Source organism: Polyodon spathula, chromosome 1 (assembly GCF_017654505.1).
Source record: "Polyodon spathula isolate WHYD16114869_AA chromosome 1, ASM1765450v1, whole genome shotgun sequence".
Taxonomy (NCBI): Eukaryota; Metazoa; Chordata; class Actinopteri; order Acipenseriformes; family Polyodontidae; genus Polyodon; species Polyodon spathula.
Genome location: NC_054534.1, coordinates 32,822,328 through 32,838,048, shown reverse-complemented (window position 1 = coordinate 32,838,048; position 15,721 = coordinate 32,822,328). Strand labels below are relative to the sequence as shown.

The 15,721-nt window shown below is 36.6% G+C and overlaps 1 protein-coding gene across 1 annotated transcript in view; it reads right to left on the bottom strand.

The window, feature by feature from the left end:
* Nucleotides 1–15,721, bottom strand: part of LOC121317459 (cilia- and flagella-associated protein 299) — a 172,911-nt gene that overhangs the window by 17,577 nt on the left and 139,613 nt on the right. Inside the window, exon 4 of the mRNA XM_041253415.1 lies at nt 6,101–6,243. Within this exon, the coding sequence (XP_041109349.1) occupies nt 6,101–6,243 (143 nt within the window). The remainder of the gene's footprint in view (nt 1–6,100; nt 6,244–15,721) is intronic.

The following is a 15,721-nucleotide window of genomic DNA, read 5'->3' as shown; positions in this document are numbered from 1 at the left end:
ATCTAAGTTATGGAGGCGCTGTGCTTATCTTGTGTATAGTGTTATTATCGTACTGTACCACTTGCTACGATAAAAGTGTGGGCCTGGGATTAATTTCGTTCAACACATTGGTGTAAAGATACGTAAAAGTGAATAACAACTGATATAGTGTGTCTGAACGATGACTGGACATTTAAAAAGCATTCTAAGACACTGTTGTCTGATAGCTTTAAATCATTCCAAAAAAGAATGAAAATTATGTGTGAGGCCTACAGAAAACATCAGGATCAGGACACTTTAAACAGATTTGCATTTGTATGCCAACAGTAATAGAACTCAAAAACTCTTAAACGCACACGGGACGACAAAAGTGTGGTGAGCAAGGAATGATGAGGTATGTTGATGAATACAGAAAATTGTGCGAAGTTAGACAATTTTTTCCCCAAATTCGTAAACAATAACACACTCCTTTTATATTTTTTTTTTTTTTTTTTTTTTTTTTTTTGGTTTTTTTATTTAACAACAAATTAATCATTATGTTAGAATTGTGTCTGAATGTGCTTTAATGCAGTATTGTCCAAGTTTAGAATTCTCTCATTACACATGACTGACCCTGTGATGGGGGGCGGGGGTATTTTAAAAGACAAGATGGATGCACCCTTCACTACACGTTTCGTTCTTTATGATCAAATTTACCGTTTTCGAGCAAGGTCACTGGGTATACATTATTTTACGCTATTATTATATCTAATCTCAAGCGACACTGGAGGGTTGTGATATCACTTGACTGGCGTTCTAATAGGCCCAGTCATTCTAGCGTCAATGTCTTGTTATTACTTTCATTAAATTCCAATAGTTGTACATTATTAGGAACCCTCATGCCTATACGCAATCTCTTCCTGTGACTACTATCCTTTCTCTACATAAAAAAAAAAAAAAAACATCAACTGGTTAATTGATGCATAAGACAATCAAGTCTACCCTAAGAATATTATGTAATTCTTGGATTGCCTCCAAAACTTTTCAAGCAATAACAGTGTTTACCCTTTTAATTTGTTTTGCTATTTGCACTCAAGAGTTGGATTTGAAAAAGGGCTCTCCAGGTGTCCCAAGGAATAAACAAATACATAAAAGTAATTAAATAAAGTTGGTTTACAAAAGTAAAAATAAAACTGCTTACCAGTGTTAATATAAAATGGACAAGCGCTGGAAATAGTTATTTTTAAAATCAATAAAAAGGTTCAGCAGTGTAAATATTTGTTCAGCAGTGGCTGACTTGTTAATACACAGGTGCAGAGATTTGGCAAAAAATAAAACAAAAATACATCTGAAACGCAGTGAAAAGTATTTCATATTTACCCACAAAATAACAAACATCTTGTAAACAGCCTTGATGTAAAAAGTGGTTCACATAATCTGTGTTAGCAATATGTTGTTTTCCCAAGATCAATCACACATTAAATCTATAAACATGGAGTATCAATTACCTGGACTTAGCCATGATTCCTTTTACAGACATTTATAAAAATATGACTTATACATTAGAAAATACAATATACATGTTTATAAAGCCCGTAAATGGAAGTGCAATTTGTTGTGTGGATATTTAGTTTCACAGATTAAGCTCTATTATTTTGGACGTTTCTTGTCCATGGTATTTCAACCACCTATGCACAACTGGGTGTAAACTGTATCCACAGTGCTAACAACTTGGTGTGTAACTAGTTGCTCAACCAAGCTGATTACTGTAGGTGTAGATCCAGCTTTGGATAAGGAGTTTAACAGTCTCGAATCGCAAGAGCTAACAGTTCTTTAATCCACTGGCTGCAAATTAAATAGCGGAACAAGTAACTATTCAACAAGGCAGTGTCTAGAGGCTCATTTCAATAAAACACTTTTTTTTCAGTTATTTACAATCGCAAATATTCTTACTAATCCTGATATTATGTCATATTACCAAAACTGTAGTATATATTGAAAATATATACTTATATACAGCATATGCCTTCAATGTTAGCAAAAAGATCACTGCACTGTTTCTTACCAGCTTGTTATTTATGTCTCTTGAGGAAAGCAATATTTTGAGGTGTGTTAATGTAGTAATGAATGCTTTGATCTATTAAATGTTCACAGTGGTGCATGACTGATGATAAGGGAGTGCATACATTATCCTGTAGCCTCAGGAGGACCCTTCTATACCATATTTCAAAGCGATCACAATCAGAGCATTAATGAGCTACGTTACCCTTTCATGTCTGTCCATCACATACATGTGTTTGGGAGGAAGCATCTGCAGCCTCTTAACAGGAAACCACAATTATAACCTTTTACTGAAATATGCAAAGATTACTGACCTACTCAAAATTAATTTGCATATGTCATCTTATAAATCAGAGAGTACTATATTTTTGTTGGGTTTCATGAAGATCAAGGCCAAACATGCTGATAACCGGAGAAACTATGACATTTTATAGCGACGTCAGAACCAAAACTGTAAAAAGGTCTTAAGACTTACTGAAATTAAAAAATGAAAGACCATTGGTACTGTTTGTAAGCATTGAATTGCCAGTGAGGGACATTTATTTTTTCCTACAGTACTATAGTGTAGCAGAGAAAATACACAAAAGCTAAATATATTGAAAATAAAAATTACTTCCACACATGCTTTCAAAGACATGATATCTGGTCTCTATCTTACAGTACATACCCAGCCTATAATACAACACAATTAAACCACTCCAACACTGGAAAGACTCCAGAATTAAACTAAAAGGTTGTGATGTCTTAGGACTCGAGTTGGTCTCAATTTATCTCCTCCTACATGGCACAAGGCAACCCTATCTCAACGGAGGAAGCTGATCGTCAACAAGGTGCAAAAGCAGGAGGAGAGGATCAACCTGGTAAAGGCCATTTCCCAGGCCAAGTAGCGAGATCGGATGAGAAGGGAGAGTGTGGAACAATACAAGATCGGTTGGCAAGACCTATGGACAATGGAACAGAGCAGGATCAGTTTCCTCATCAGATAAACATATGATGTTCTCCCATCACCACAGAACTTAAACCTCTGGGTTGGTGAGGACCCCTCATGTCCTTTGTGTTCGTCACCTATGACATTATGGCACATTTTGACAGGATGTAAGGTGGATCTTAGCCAAGAGCAGTTTACTTGGCGCCATGACCAGGTGCTGTGATGTCTGGCTTTAGCATTGGAAGACAAACGTAACCTGACCAATAACTTGCCACCAGTTGCATCGAAGCATTACACACAAAAGACAATATTCCTCCATCCAGGAAAGCAACCACCAAGAAATGGTGTTAAAACCAAGCCTCACCCAGGACAATTGGAAGCTACTAGAGACTGGAAAATGCTGACAGATGTTGGTCAATGGCTTATTTTAACAACTGAGATTGCCACCACTAACCTTTAGCCAGACATTGTCTTGTGGTCTGGATCAGCACGCCTTGTTCACCTGGTAGAGATAACAATGCCATGGGAAGATGCTGTGGATGAGGCGTACGAGAGGAAGAAACTTCGGTATGCTCAACTAGCTGCTGAAGGAAAACAGTGAGGAGGGAGATTCCGGGTTTACCCAGTGGAGGTGGGTTGTCGAGGATTTGTGGCACACTCTACAACCCGGTTTCTCAGAGATGTCGTGATTAGAGACCAATAATTGTGTTGCACAGAGAAGAACTTATCTGAAGCAGCAGAAAGGAGCAGCAGCTGGCTGTGGTTGAGACGGAAAGATTCTGGATGGGGTTCTCAAGCACAATAGAAAGGAAGCAATGCTGATGTACAGGTAAGTAAGCTGGGCTGAGCTGAGTGGAGGATGGAGGGGGGTGATGCTGGGACACCAGAATCACTGTTGAGCCCTCTTGAGGGGTCGTGGCTAGTCAACGAATCACCGAGGATGGAAGGTTCCCGCTTGAAGACCCCAAAGATGTACCCTACTTAGCTCAATCCAGACGGTTGTCATGCTGATGTGCTGGGGAGACCGCACTGGGTTGATCCCCGGAGCCAGCATCACAGCCGTTGTGTGTGCTGATGCACTGGAGAGGTAAAATAAGCTGAACCCTGGAGCCAGCATTACACTTCAGCCATCAACACCAAACAGAATGATATCTACATCATCAGATGGAAAGAAACGCAAATGGACAGAGAGGCAGATGGATCACATTAGTTTACTATAAAGTTACATCTTAGTAGGTGTTTATCTTGGCGAGAGCAGAGTTCAAATCAGCATGATGTTTTAACATCTACTCTCATGTAATGGAAATCGTAACCACCACTGTTTAAAATATACACTCCTTCTTTTTATAAATGCTACAAGATGAAAATGTTACTTTCAGGAATTAGTTTGGTACTACTTAACCAGTCAGATTTTAAAGTGGTGTTCAACAGCTTAATTATATATATATTCACACACATATACAGATGTATGCAAAAGTTTGGGCACCCGAAAGGTTGATTCACTCATTAGGGCTTCAATTAGTGAAGCCAATTCCAGAGTTGAACTATTACTCTGAAGTAACTTCATACCTTCTAATCTGTCAGACTGATGGTTGTTCTGCCTGGTTTCAACAACCATGGGCTCCTCTAAGCAGATGTCTGAGGACTTGAAAATGAAGATAATTGAACAGCAAGGTACTCAAATGTTTCTCTTCCCATGCGGAAATGTTTTTTCCACAATATATATATATATATAATATATATATATATATATATATATATATATATATATATATATATATATATATATATATATATATATATATATGATATATATATATATATATATATATATATATATATATATATATATATATATATATATATATATATATATATATATATAAATATATGTATAATATATATATAAACAACATCCACCATATTTTTTACTCTGCTTTTGCCTTTCTTTGGACTCTCTTTCTTTTAAATATATAATATCGCCTTCTTTGCAATAAAATATGCAACCTTCATTTCGCCTAAAGCTCCTGCAATTTGGCACTTAACAGATTGTTACATTGTATAATATAACTGAAAATTAAAAGTAAACCAAACCAGCTGAATTTACTTGTTTTGTGATTTTGTTTGGTTTCTGTTGCCATGAAAAAGATCTGTTGACTAATAGGTTTGGAAGTTGTGCTCACCCTTTAGCACTGTGTGAATGGGTATTTAAAAAAAAAAAAAACTGAAATGTCTCTGAGTCGACTCAGTAGCGGCATTTTGCATGAAAGGGGTATGAGACTTGTTAGTCTGGTCACTGTAAAACTGTTACTTGCATGTGGATTTTATATTGCTCGTTTCTAAAAATCTTTATCTTTTCCCTAATAGGTCCTGCATTTTATATATCTGTGAGTACTAAAACTGTTATTTTATAAGACCATAATTAGAGAGCATAGTTCTGCCTCTCCATATTTAAAATGCAGGACCTATTAGGGAAAAGATAAAGATTTTTAGAAACGAGCAATATAAAATCCACATGCAAGTAACAGTTTTACAGTGACCAAAATGTCTTGAGATGACTAAAATGATTTGCATTTTTCTTTTGTGGATAATTTTCTTTCTTTTTTTCCCACTTTTGCAAACCAGTGTTTAATTTTGTGTTTACTTGTGAAAACCTACATTAAATTCCACTGTATGCATTCCACTGGTCCTATAATATTCTATACAAGTCTACACTTCGTATTGTTTGGTATGTTTGATTTAAAAGCATATGAATGCTCCGAAGAGGATAAATAATGCAATAATCCAAAGTTCACACAAATGAGAAATATGAATAAAACTACCAAGATTTAAATGATCACATTTCACAGTTTTTGGTGGACATATGCATTTAAAGAACACATACATTTCTTATATTGACCATAACATTTATAATCACTACATATTATTCAGAGGTATTTTGAAATTTTATGTAATCTGGCTCTATTTGGAGAAATAAAACTTAAAAAGTTAATCCACTCCTGTTTGTTGACTAAATATTTATTCGATTAGGAATGTAATACTATTATGCTAGCAGTGTACTGAAAAATATATTGTAACCTAAAAAGATTTGAGCATGTCTTAGTAAAATGCATTTAACAAAGCAAAGCAGAATAACTAATGCAATAAAAGTACCTTAGATCAGTTGGTCTCGGCAGAAGTCTCTTTTTTCCATTGAAATATGGTTCAAATTCTTCTGTTTTAAGTCTGTGGGCGTAGTCTATATATCCTGATATTTCTTGCCCATGAGAATTCCGGTCCCTTATGAAAATGATGGACTGCAAAAAAAAAAAAAAAAAACAGGAAGAGATACTGTGTAAATAACTAAATAATCATTATTTAAAAAAAAAAAAAAAAAAAAACCTTGGTTGAAATCAAGATTTAAAAAAATATATATTTCTTAAATCACTTTATTATCTTTAAACACCACCGGCACTGGTCAAAATTGAACATATCAAACCGATAAACATAGATTGATCTTTGGTGTGTGATAACAAAGATAAGACCTTTATGGAAGTTCCTTGTAAAAACAATCTCTCCACTGTAGGACTTGCTTAGTCTAAATAAGTCTAAAGCAATGTGTGCAAATAAAATGTTTTGGCTTTACTTGTCACCTGTGAATGATCTTACTCACAACTGACTAAACTGAAGAGATCCCTGCAGATCATTAAAGCTGATGATATCACACTGGTTTTATTTTCACAAGTTCTGCCACCTGTATATTTTCTTATTTTGAAGGGATAAAGTGAGACTGCAGACACTCTGAAGCGCAAAGGAAGAGGGCTCTTCTTTATATTTCTTAAACAGAGGCTATCAGGTTCAAAGTTGGCTCCTGGCCCAATAAGCTACAGTATCTGCAGCTTCTGTACCCTTGCACCAACTCCAAAATAAATCAGTCAGGTGAAAACAAAGAGTTACAGTTGGAGAAGAGACGTATGCAGATCAGCTTTCTAGCTATGATATAAAAACTTACAGCCCCCTGACCACAGAACTGAACAGAGGGAAGCTAACTCCATTCACAGCTTTAACTATCACAAGTGTAATTCTCATTAAGTATGTTGTAAAGCCTTAAACATCTGAACTGATTTCCTTTGAAACCACAGTGATCTGCAGTCTTTTAACATGACTACACAGTATGTAACAGCACGTGCAGCACACCTGGAAAGGAAACCATCAAACAACAAAAGGATCTATATGATAATGACTTGGTGTAAAAAAAAAAATGTTAAAGGAAATTAATGTATTAGGAAAAATTATAAAATAAATACTAAAAGAAAAAAAAAATCTGATCAACACATTGTATTTACACCACAAGAAAACAACATTTTGATCATGTATAGCTGAACACGAGTGTATACCCTTTACGCTGGCGCAGTAGCATAATGGGTAACAGTTTATCTAGTTGCATCATTTTCAAGCTAGTGTGCAACTAAAGATTGTAATAACAGTGCAGCTTTTGATTCTACCGTACATTGTGCTCTCTGTCACCCTAGTGGAATAACAGACAATTGGGCACACATGTAAGTTTTCAAGTTTATTGTATAAATATATAAATCAGTAGTACAGCATGCATATTTCACAGGGGCAAGTATGAGAAGCAACAGAATCCATGTTTGCCTTTCTTTTCCAAGTGTCAGTTTCACTGTCTGGAACACTAACTATCCCTTATTTAGTACTTTGTTGGCAACTTCGATCTATCCCAGAGATGGGTGGTATGTCTAAATTATTGCTTGCAGTCCCAGAATCAGTGTCTTCATTCTTTCCTGTCAGGCAGTAGCAGGTGCATCATAATAAAAGTCAGTAGATGCAGCTATTATACTCACTCACGAATTCCCCTGAGCTAAGGTGTGTTTTTATTTGTTATACTGTATTCCCCCAGTATGCAAACACATGCACAATTCATTAAAAAAATAAAATAACAACATGTCTAAAACGTGTTTGAGATACTGTACAAAAGCAATGAGAAACCTCCAAAAAGAGAACCTCATACAGTGCCATACCATACCAAAAAAAAGCTCCTGTGAACGAAAATAAATACAACTAGATTGAAAAAATTCTTGTTGCGCAATACTACTCAGTTTCCTTCTAAAATCGGACTAGGAAACAAAATATTGCCAAAATATATCTTCTTGTACTACTAGTAGGCCCGACTTCTGCCCCTACAAAATATACGCAAAGTTCTTGTTTAGTATGCTGTTTATTAGAGCACATTACTGTATTTTCCATATGACTCTATGAATATATCTGAATTAAATTAATGTACCGACAGAGAGCAGCAACAACACAATCAGACGTACAATACTAATTTAATGTTTTCAATAAGAGCATAATACAAGAAACTACCTTGAATAATACAAACAAAGTGACCTGCTCACAGAAGCATTTGATTTACTGTAAAGCAGTTTTCAGATATTTGAACTGACTCCAGGCAATAGGCTACAAAGCCCCTTGTTTATTTTAATAATTTAATAATAAAAACAGGTAATAAGCACGGTCTTCTCAAGTTGTTTCAATCAAATTGTTCTTCGGATGAGGTTGCCCATGTCCATTGCATACCTTTCACTTTTGTTCGAGACCTCAATTAACGTCATTATTTTTATGTAAGCTTTTAGGGGGAGTCTTGAAAAAGTGTGCTGTATTTGATGATATTTTTAGACAAACCCTAACTTTTACAGACAGTAGCTGCTCGGGTTGCTAGAATAAGGAATGGCTGGCATCACATGTAGAAGAGTCATTTGGGATCAACTCATTTATGTATTTTAGACACCATTAAAATATAATTTTTATATTTTTGTAAAATGCTTACTGCAATGGCAATTGTACACAGTAAATGAAATCCCAAGACTGCTCTTGTGAACTGAGGGATGCCACATTTGGATTGCCTGGGGTTGCCTGCTACTCCGCATCGCCTGGGGCTGCTGGTGTCTCCTTTTTGTCTCCTAGGGTTGCCGAGGGTCCGCTGCCGCCGTCGCCTCCCTAGGGTCTGTTGCCGCCATCCCCGCCTCCGTCACTAGAGGGAGCCGGGCTGCCGTCCTCGCTTCTGTCGCCAGAGGGAGCCGGGCCGCCGTCCTCGCTTCTGTCGCCAGAGGGAGCCAGGCCACCATCCTTGGAGGGTCCAGTGCCACTAAAGGGTCCAACGCCATCGGAGGGTCTGGCGCTGCTAGGGGGATCCACGCCGTCTGAGGAGGCCACGCCCATGCTGTCCGGGGGTGCTGCCTGCCCGCCAGCACTGCATCTGCTGGAGGGTCCAGGTCCCATGACAGCATCTCCATACTTCCTTAGAGATCCGGGGCCCCCTCAACCAAAGAAGGCTTGCGGGCTCCGACATCAACCCCGCCCACCACTGCCCACCGAAACAGCCCACCCAAGAGACATAATCGGACTTGTGGAGTTGGCTGATTGCGGCCTGTGTACTTTGTACATGGGGGGAGGTGTGTGGCAGAGTAGAGCTCTGCCCTATATAGATTGGCAGAGGGATTATTGTGTTCAGGTGGCTGGGGTTGATTGGAGTAATTAACGATCAATCAGCACTCAGCCACCTGATATAAAAGGAGGCCTCAGCTTCCCATTAGGGAGAGGAGGGAGCTGAGAAAGCAAGCTAGTGTTTGTGCTTGCTGTTTTTGTGTTTTTTTTGTTTTTTTTGTTTTTTTTTTTGATCCAGTGAAGGCATCACCCAGCCTGGAAACCTTTATTTTTGTAAGTTTTGCTTTGTGTTTCGTGATTTGTGTTTAAATATCTTTGTTTTTGCCCTTGTGCACTTTTATTTTGTGTTTATTTAAAATTAAAGTATTATTTTTTTTGAACTGCAGTCTGTCTCTGGGCCTTTATCCACTCGCCAGCCTGTCACAGATGTGAAACAAATATTTTCAGGTAAGGTAAAATTGTTTACAATTAAAAGAGAATGGATGTACAACACTATGAAGTATGGATATATTTATAAAATTGATACTTTAATATTTTTTGGGGGGTAGTTTGTGAATGTTCCTTGTGTGTAGGATGGATGGCATGCAGAAATTATGCTCAAACCACACATTAAAAATTGCAAATTTGCTATCATAACAGTGGTAATGTTGTTGTGGTTTCTGAAGATGACTACATTATTGTAAATGGCACAAGTAAAGCATCAGAATACATTTAAGGGAACAGGTATTACATTTTAATCGCTGACTTTCTTTGTAAATATATGGCAAACATTTTGTACAATTGTACCATATAGCTTCAGTTTGTCAGAGTTAGAAAAAAAATGAAAAGATTCTTTTATAAGTTAAACCTAAGCCCTCAGAACTGTAGTTTCTTACACAACTAATGCAACCACACATATTTGAAACAGAGGTGTTAAATGGAAAGTTGTATGAATGGTTATCCAAACTGTACACCAAGTTGAATAGAATCACTGAATTACATAAAACTGGAGACTAAAATCATATTTTCTTCCTGTAGGGAAAAGGGCTCACATGGTTGAAATATATCACTCCAAATACAGACTGCTGGAGACACTAGGGTAGATTTTCCATTGTTGGGTGCTGTATGTTATCAGCTGGGCTGGCAGGTCTTCAGGGTCCTCCTGCATTAGTACCCTATCAGATAATCACTGTGTTTCAAGAGTGTTGGGGCCTCCTAGTGCCCCAGATCCCACAAACAGTAATGTACTGTCAGGCACCTTGCAGGTGTCTCTGGGTGTCAGCTGACCTCTATTATTGGTGTGTTACACTAAGGGAGGCAGCCTGGGCCATCACTAAAAAACTGTGTAAATCTGTTGGGGTAATGTAAAACGGAACTGTTTGAGGTTGAAGTCTTTTGGCAAGCCTGCCCCAGTTCCTCTTTAGGTCTTCCTTTAAGAAGAAATGGCTGCTTGTTTGACTTGGAAAGGACTTTACCCAGCAGGGCCTGTGCACTAGATGCAGCGGGGAAAGCCAGATGTGCTCCTTATTTAGGATCTAACAGAATTACACTTCCTCTCCAGTTTAGAAACAGAAAGAGGCTGGTTAAGGAAACCATCATACAGCTAACCGTAAATTTAATGACCCAGGGAAGACGAGACTTTCGAAGCTAAAGCATGTAAACAGAAAGTAAAGTCTGTATGTAAAGAAACAATGGACATGAGTCACAGTCATGGTGAACAAGGCCCACATTGTTTAATCTAAGTTCTGTTTTTTTTTTTTGTTTGTTTTTTTGTTACATGTTTTTCCATGTGATACTATTAGGAGCAGCTAACAGGGACTCAAGAGAAATATAATCAATAATCAAAATCAAGCAAATAAATAATACAGGTTCCAACCCACTAGAAGACAATACTGTATGACTATACTGACTTAATTTTATTATATGTTGTGTTATTGAGTCTCATATGCAGAGCTGTATTCCATACACTGAAAACTGAGTGAATGACTAGATGGCATTGGCAGCTCTATTGATAGCGAGTTTGCTACTAGGCTTGAATCCCGACAAAAATATTGTATTACCAACAGAATATTATACCCTTTGTAGTACACAATATTTTACTGGCAATTTCCTCTTAGGTCCCTGTTCGTGCAGGTAACTTACCTGCTTCAAACAATACAGATTAGTTTTTTTTAAATGTAATTTCTCATTATAAAATATTAATCATGTTATCGTCAATAGCTAATCTGAGAAATTAATTTCATGAGTGAGGATTTTTTTAAATAAAATCTGAAAGAAAAACACAATGTCCACTGCATCTGTAGCCGATGTCGAAGTTGGCACAAAAGGTTTCACTAAAAAGAAATTTATCGATGCAGGCACTGCCACACAAGTAGACCAAATAGAACGGGACAACTTGTGATTTGCCACACAGGGGCTGTTAGCTGTTTTCCCACAGCTTTTCTAATTCTCTGTACTAAACATTAGATACCGCAAAAGGTTTGTGATGTGAGCCATTAACTAAGCAGAGAAGTTGAAGTACAACCTCCATTTAACAGTGCAGAGTTGTTCTATATTGATATTGTTGATTTTTGATGGACTCTCCAAAGCTGTAATTCTCTTTTTGTTGTGTAGGGATCAAAATAGACGATGGTCTCCCCACTGCAATAGCAACCTCAACAAATCCTCCCCTGTACTCTACGATTCTGACTATATAAACCAAACATTATTTTAGTCTGTTTAATTGCACCTGCACAATGCCTGGTTGGTGTCCAATTAAACTCAATGTTGTCAAGATTTTTTCAAATCTCATTTAAATGCTCTGACCTTGGCATTTCTGCATATGTGGTTCAAATTAGTACTAAAAGTAAACTAGTTCAAACATTGTTTTTTTTAAATCAACATTAAGAGAATTTAGTATAATAATTGTTCTATTATATTAAGTCCATCTGTTATTTAACCAGCAATTTCATCATTGTAAATTGTCTATGGGATAACTGCTTTTTGGACATTGAAGATCCCATATAGTCAAAGACCATGAATGACTTTGATGGTTGGCCATCCTGAAACCCTTTAACAGGGTGAGCAGCCCGGTACAGTGTTTATTTTAGAACGGGGTCTCCCCCTCCGCCCCTGTGTTATTTTGTATTTGTTTATTGTTTTATATTTGTTTATAGATGTCGGCGAATGCCATGTGTTATTGTTTTGTAGCGTGGATGGGAAGCCCCATCCACATTGAAAACCTCGTGTTGTGTGACTGTTGGCTAGTGCGTTGTTAAACTAGCCGGCAGTCATACAAATTACTGAACTTGTGCAGATTGTGGCCGAGGGGTAATAGAATAATTACAAACTAGTTAAACCCCTCGGCCACGGTATTTAAGCCGCAGCTCTCCCTGCTCGTGATGGGTGTTCAGAGGAGGAACGAGAGTGAGCGAGGAGTGAGAGAGGAGAAACTACATTTAAAGAATATAAGGATCCGTGAAGGCTACTGACCAGCCGGACCTTAATTCATTATTTGTGTTTGAGATTTATTTTGTTTAATTGTTTTATTTCTGCTCTGCGAGCAAGTGTTTATTTTTGTTTTAAATATTTTATTTATTTTTGTTCTCGTTTAATAAACGGCAGACGCGCCACTGCACTGTACCTTTGTTTTTGTGCTTTCTTCTGGTCTGAGGCACCGCAACGCCATTTCCTGCCACACCCTCATATAAATATATACAAATAAAATCCAAAAGTATCTTCAAACAGGCTGTAACAAAGGGTACTTCAAGTGAAATCCATTATGATAAGATCACATCTAAATTTCAGTAGTGATTGTAATTGATTGCAGTGAACACGCAATGCACAGATAAAATAGACTAAACTAAGAAACACACTTCATCTGACTGAAATGAGAATTTGAACCAATAACTTTCACATTGTGTCTTTTGTACAGAGCAAACTAAAAGCCAAAGCATAAACATGCTCAAAGATGTAAAAACACATACAAAGAAAATTATAATAAAGTCGCAGTATGATAGATTCTGAAGATACAGAAAGGAAAACGGTATACATTAGAAGTTTCTGAATAAAAAATAATGGCTCCTAGTCAGCCATGTTTTGATTAGCGTTGTCAGTTGTATTAAACCCTGAGATGCCACATGTACACCTTTTATTATTTGCATGTGTGTAATGAAAAAGAAAATAAATCATCAGAAGACAGTGTTCCCTTTGTTTATAATTATAGGGTGTGCCACAAGGCACATGTGCCAAAACTGTAGGACAATATGCTGTACACACTGGTTTAAATGTATATACCTCATGTTTATGCATATTTAGGTGAAAGTTATTTTGGAAACAGTTTAAATTAATTGCAAATCTCAAATACCCTCAGCTTACTCTTAAAATTCCAAATATATGTGAAAACACAAAATAAAAATTGCATTGTTTCACATGTATAAAAACACAGTTTTAGAAGCATGACTATCAATATTCTAAACATAAAATATCTGATGCATTTATAAAATGTACAAGATGAAATATTATGTAGAAAGCTGTGATCTACTTTGGGTATAGACAAGTTTACAACAACAAATTTAAACAAAAAAAATGTGTATTTGGTCTGGTACAGATATTTCACAATAGGTTATTTTCCTTTTGGCATCAAACCATTGGTTGTTAGTTTCCTGTTAGAAATAACAAGAAATAGACAAAAAAAAAAAAATGTAAGGGAAGTTAATCCTGATATTGCGAAGGCTATTTCTAATAAGCAGTTCATTTTGTCCAAAGTGCATGGCTTTCCAGTACTCTGCTACTTTGATTTAACTGCAATGGATAATTTCCCTGTGTTATAGTTACAGGGCAAAATTACAGGGCATACATCGTAAAAGCTTTTGCAGCATTAAGAATGTAAATCAGAGAAAGTTCTTTAAATTTCCTTAATTTATCACTCATTCTTATATGGCCGGTAGTGTCAGCTATAGAACGATGAGGAGAAATAGTACCTGCCGGTTTTGCCTCCCTAACCCATAGGAGGGCCAGAGCCAATGAGCCACTCCCTTCAGAATCCCCGGCGAAGACTGTTGACTTCCAGCAGTCACACCAGTGCTTTCACCAGTTGAGTCACTCAGGGACCCTTTATCATGTCTTCTTGCTCATTAAAAGTATGTTGTTTTCTCTTAAGAATAACAAATGACACAAATATGATTAAATGGGGTGTTTAATGTTTTAAAAACAGTTTGTCTACTAAATGACCATTGTCAAGCTTGTTTGTTAAAGAGTGTATGCATTATTTTTTTAAGTACAAACAATTTTACATGACCTAAAAAAGGTTTTCATGCTGTATTTTGCCATGCTGTGTAGCTTTCCAAAGTACGACACCTGCCTCCTGCAGTGTTACCTAGGCAAATCTTTTGTGCACATCTTCTCTTGCACTGCTGCTGTAATGAGTTTAAAAAAATATTTTGGCTTTCAAATTACTTGTGGGAAAGAAAATGTAAGTTTAGTATAAAACATCTGTAGAGTGGTGAGAGTCATTTTAAATGGAATATTGTTTTTTAGTTGTTACAGAGCTATGCAAAAACAACCCAGTAATAGTTTACAGTGTTTCAAAAAGTAAGTGTTCTTTTATACTTAATAAATATGTATAAACGTCACTTTCTTTTATATAGACATCTATGTTTGTAAATAAGTTAAAATACAGTAACATGGCATGTGGATTTAGTTGTTTACTGTGTACTGTATATAAATAGTCTATTTTAGAAGCACAGGCGCTACAGAGGCACTTACATGAGCGAACTGAATTCTAGCCATCTGTCTTTCAATAATCTCCATGGTACCTATGTTTTGTACATGGCCACCATATCACGAAGGGATCAATTTGCATTTGACCATGTGGCTCTGCTTGCAGTCAGCAAAACACTACGTCAGAGTAAGCAACACGCATTGCCATACTTATGAGACAGCCTATATTGTTTACAGTTTGTGAGGAATTAATTTTAAAGCTATAATTGCACATATAAGCCTAAATAAATGAATTACCAATGGGAATGTTAAACTGAACGAAGGTAAACTGTTTTTTTTTTTAACTTCCAAGTCTATAAACGCTCACTTTAAAGTTTAATTTTTCCTAGCACTTTTTTTTCTTTAAATCACATTTTAATTAATAAAATCAAGTTTGCTGATCATGACAAATTTTTCAGCTGTGTTAGAGAGGATTAGAAGTTTACACTAATATAATGTTTATAAACATTATTTAAAGACAGTCCTGAAAGTTTTGTGAAAAGGGCCAAATATCCATGATACTGATTCTTAACCCAGCATAAACTAAAAGAGTTAGTCAGGTGATTGCATGATCTTCTGTTGGACAATGTTGGCAAAGATGCATGGAAATCTATT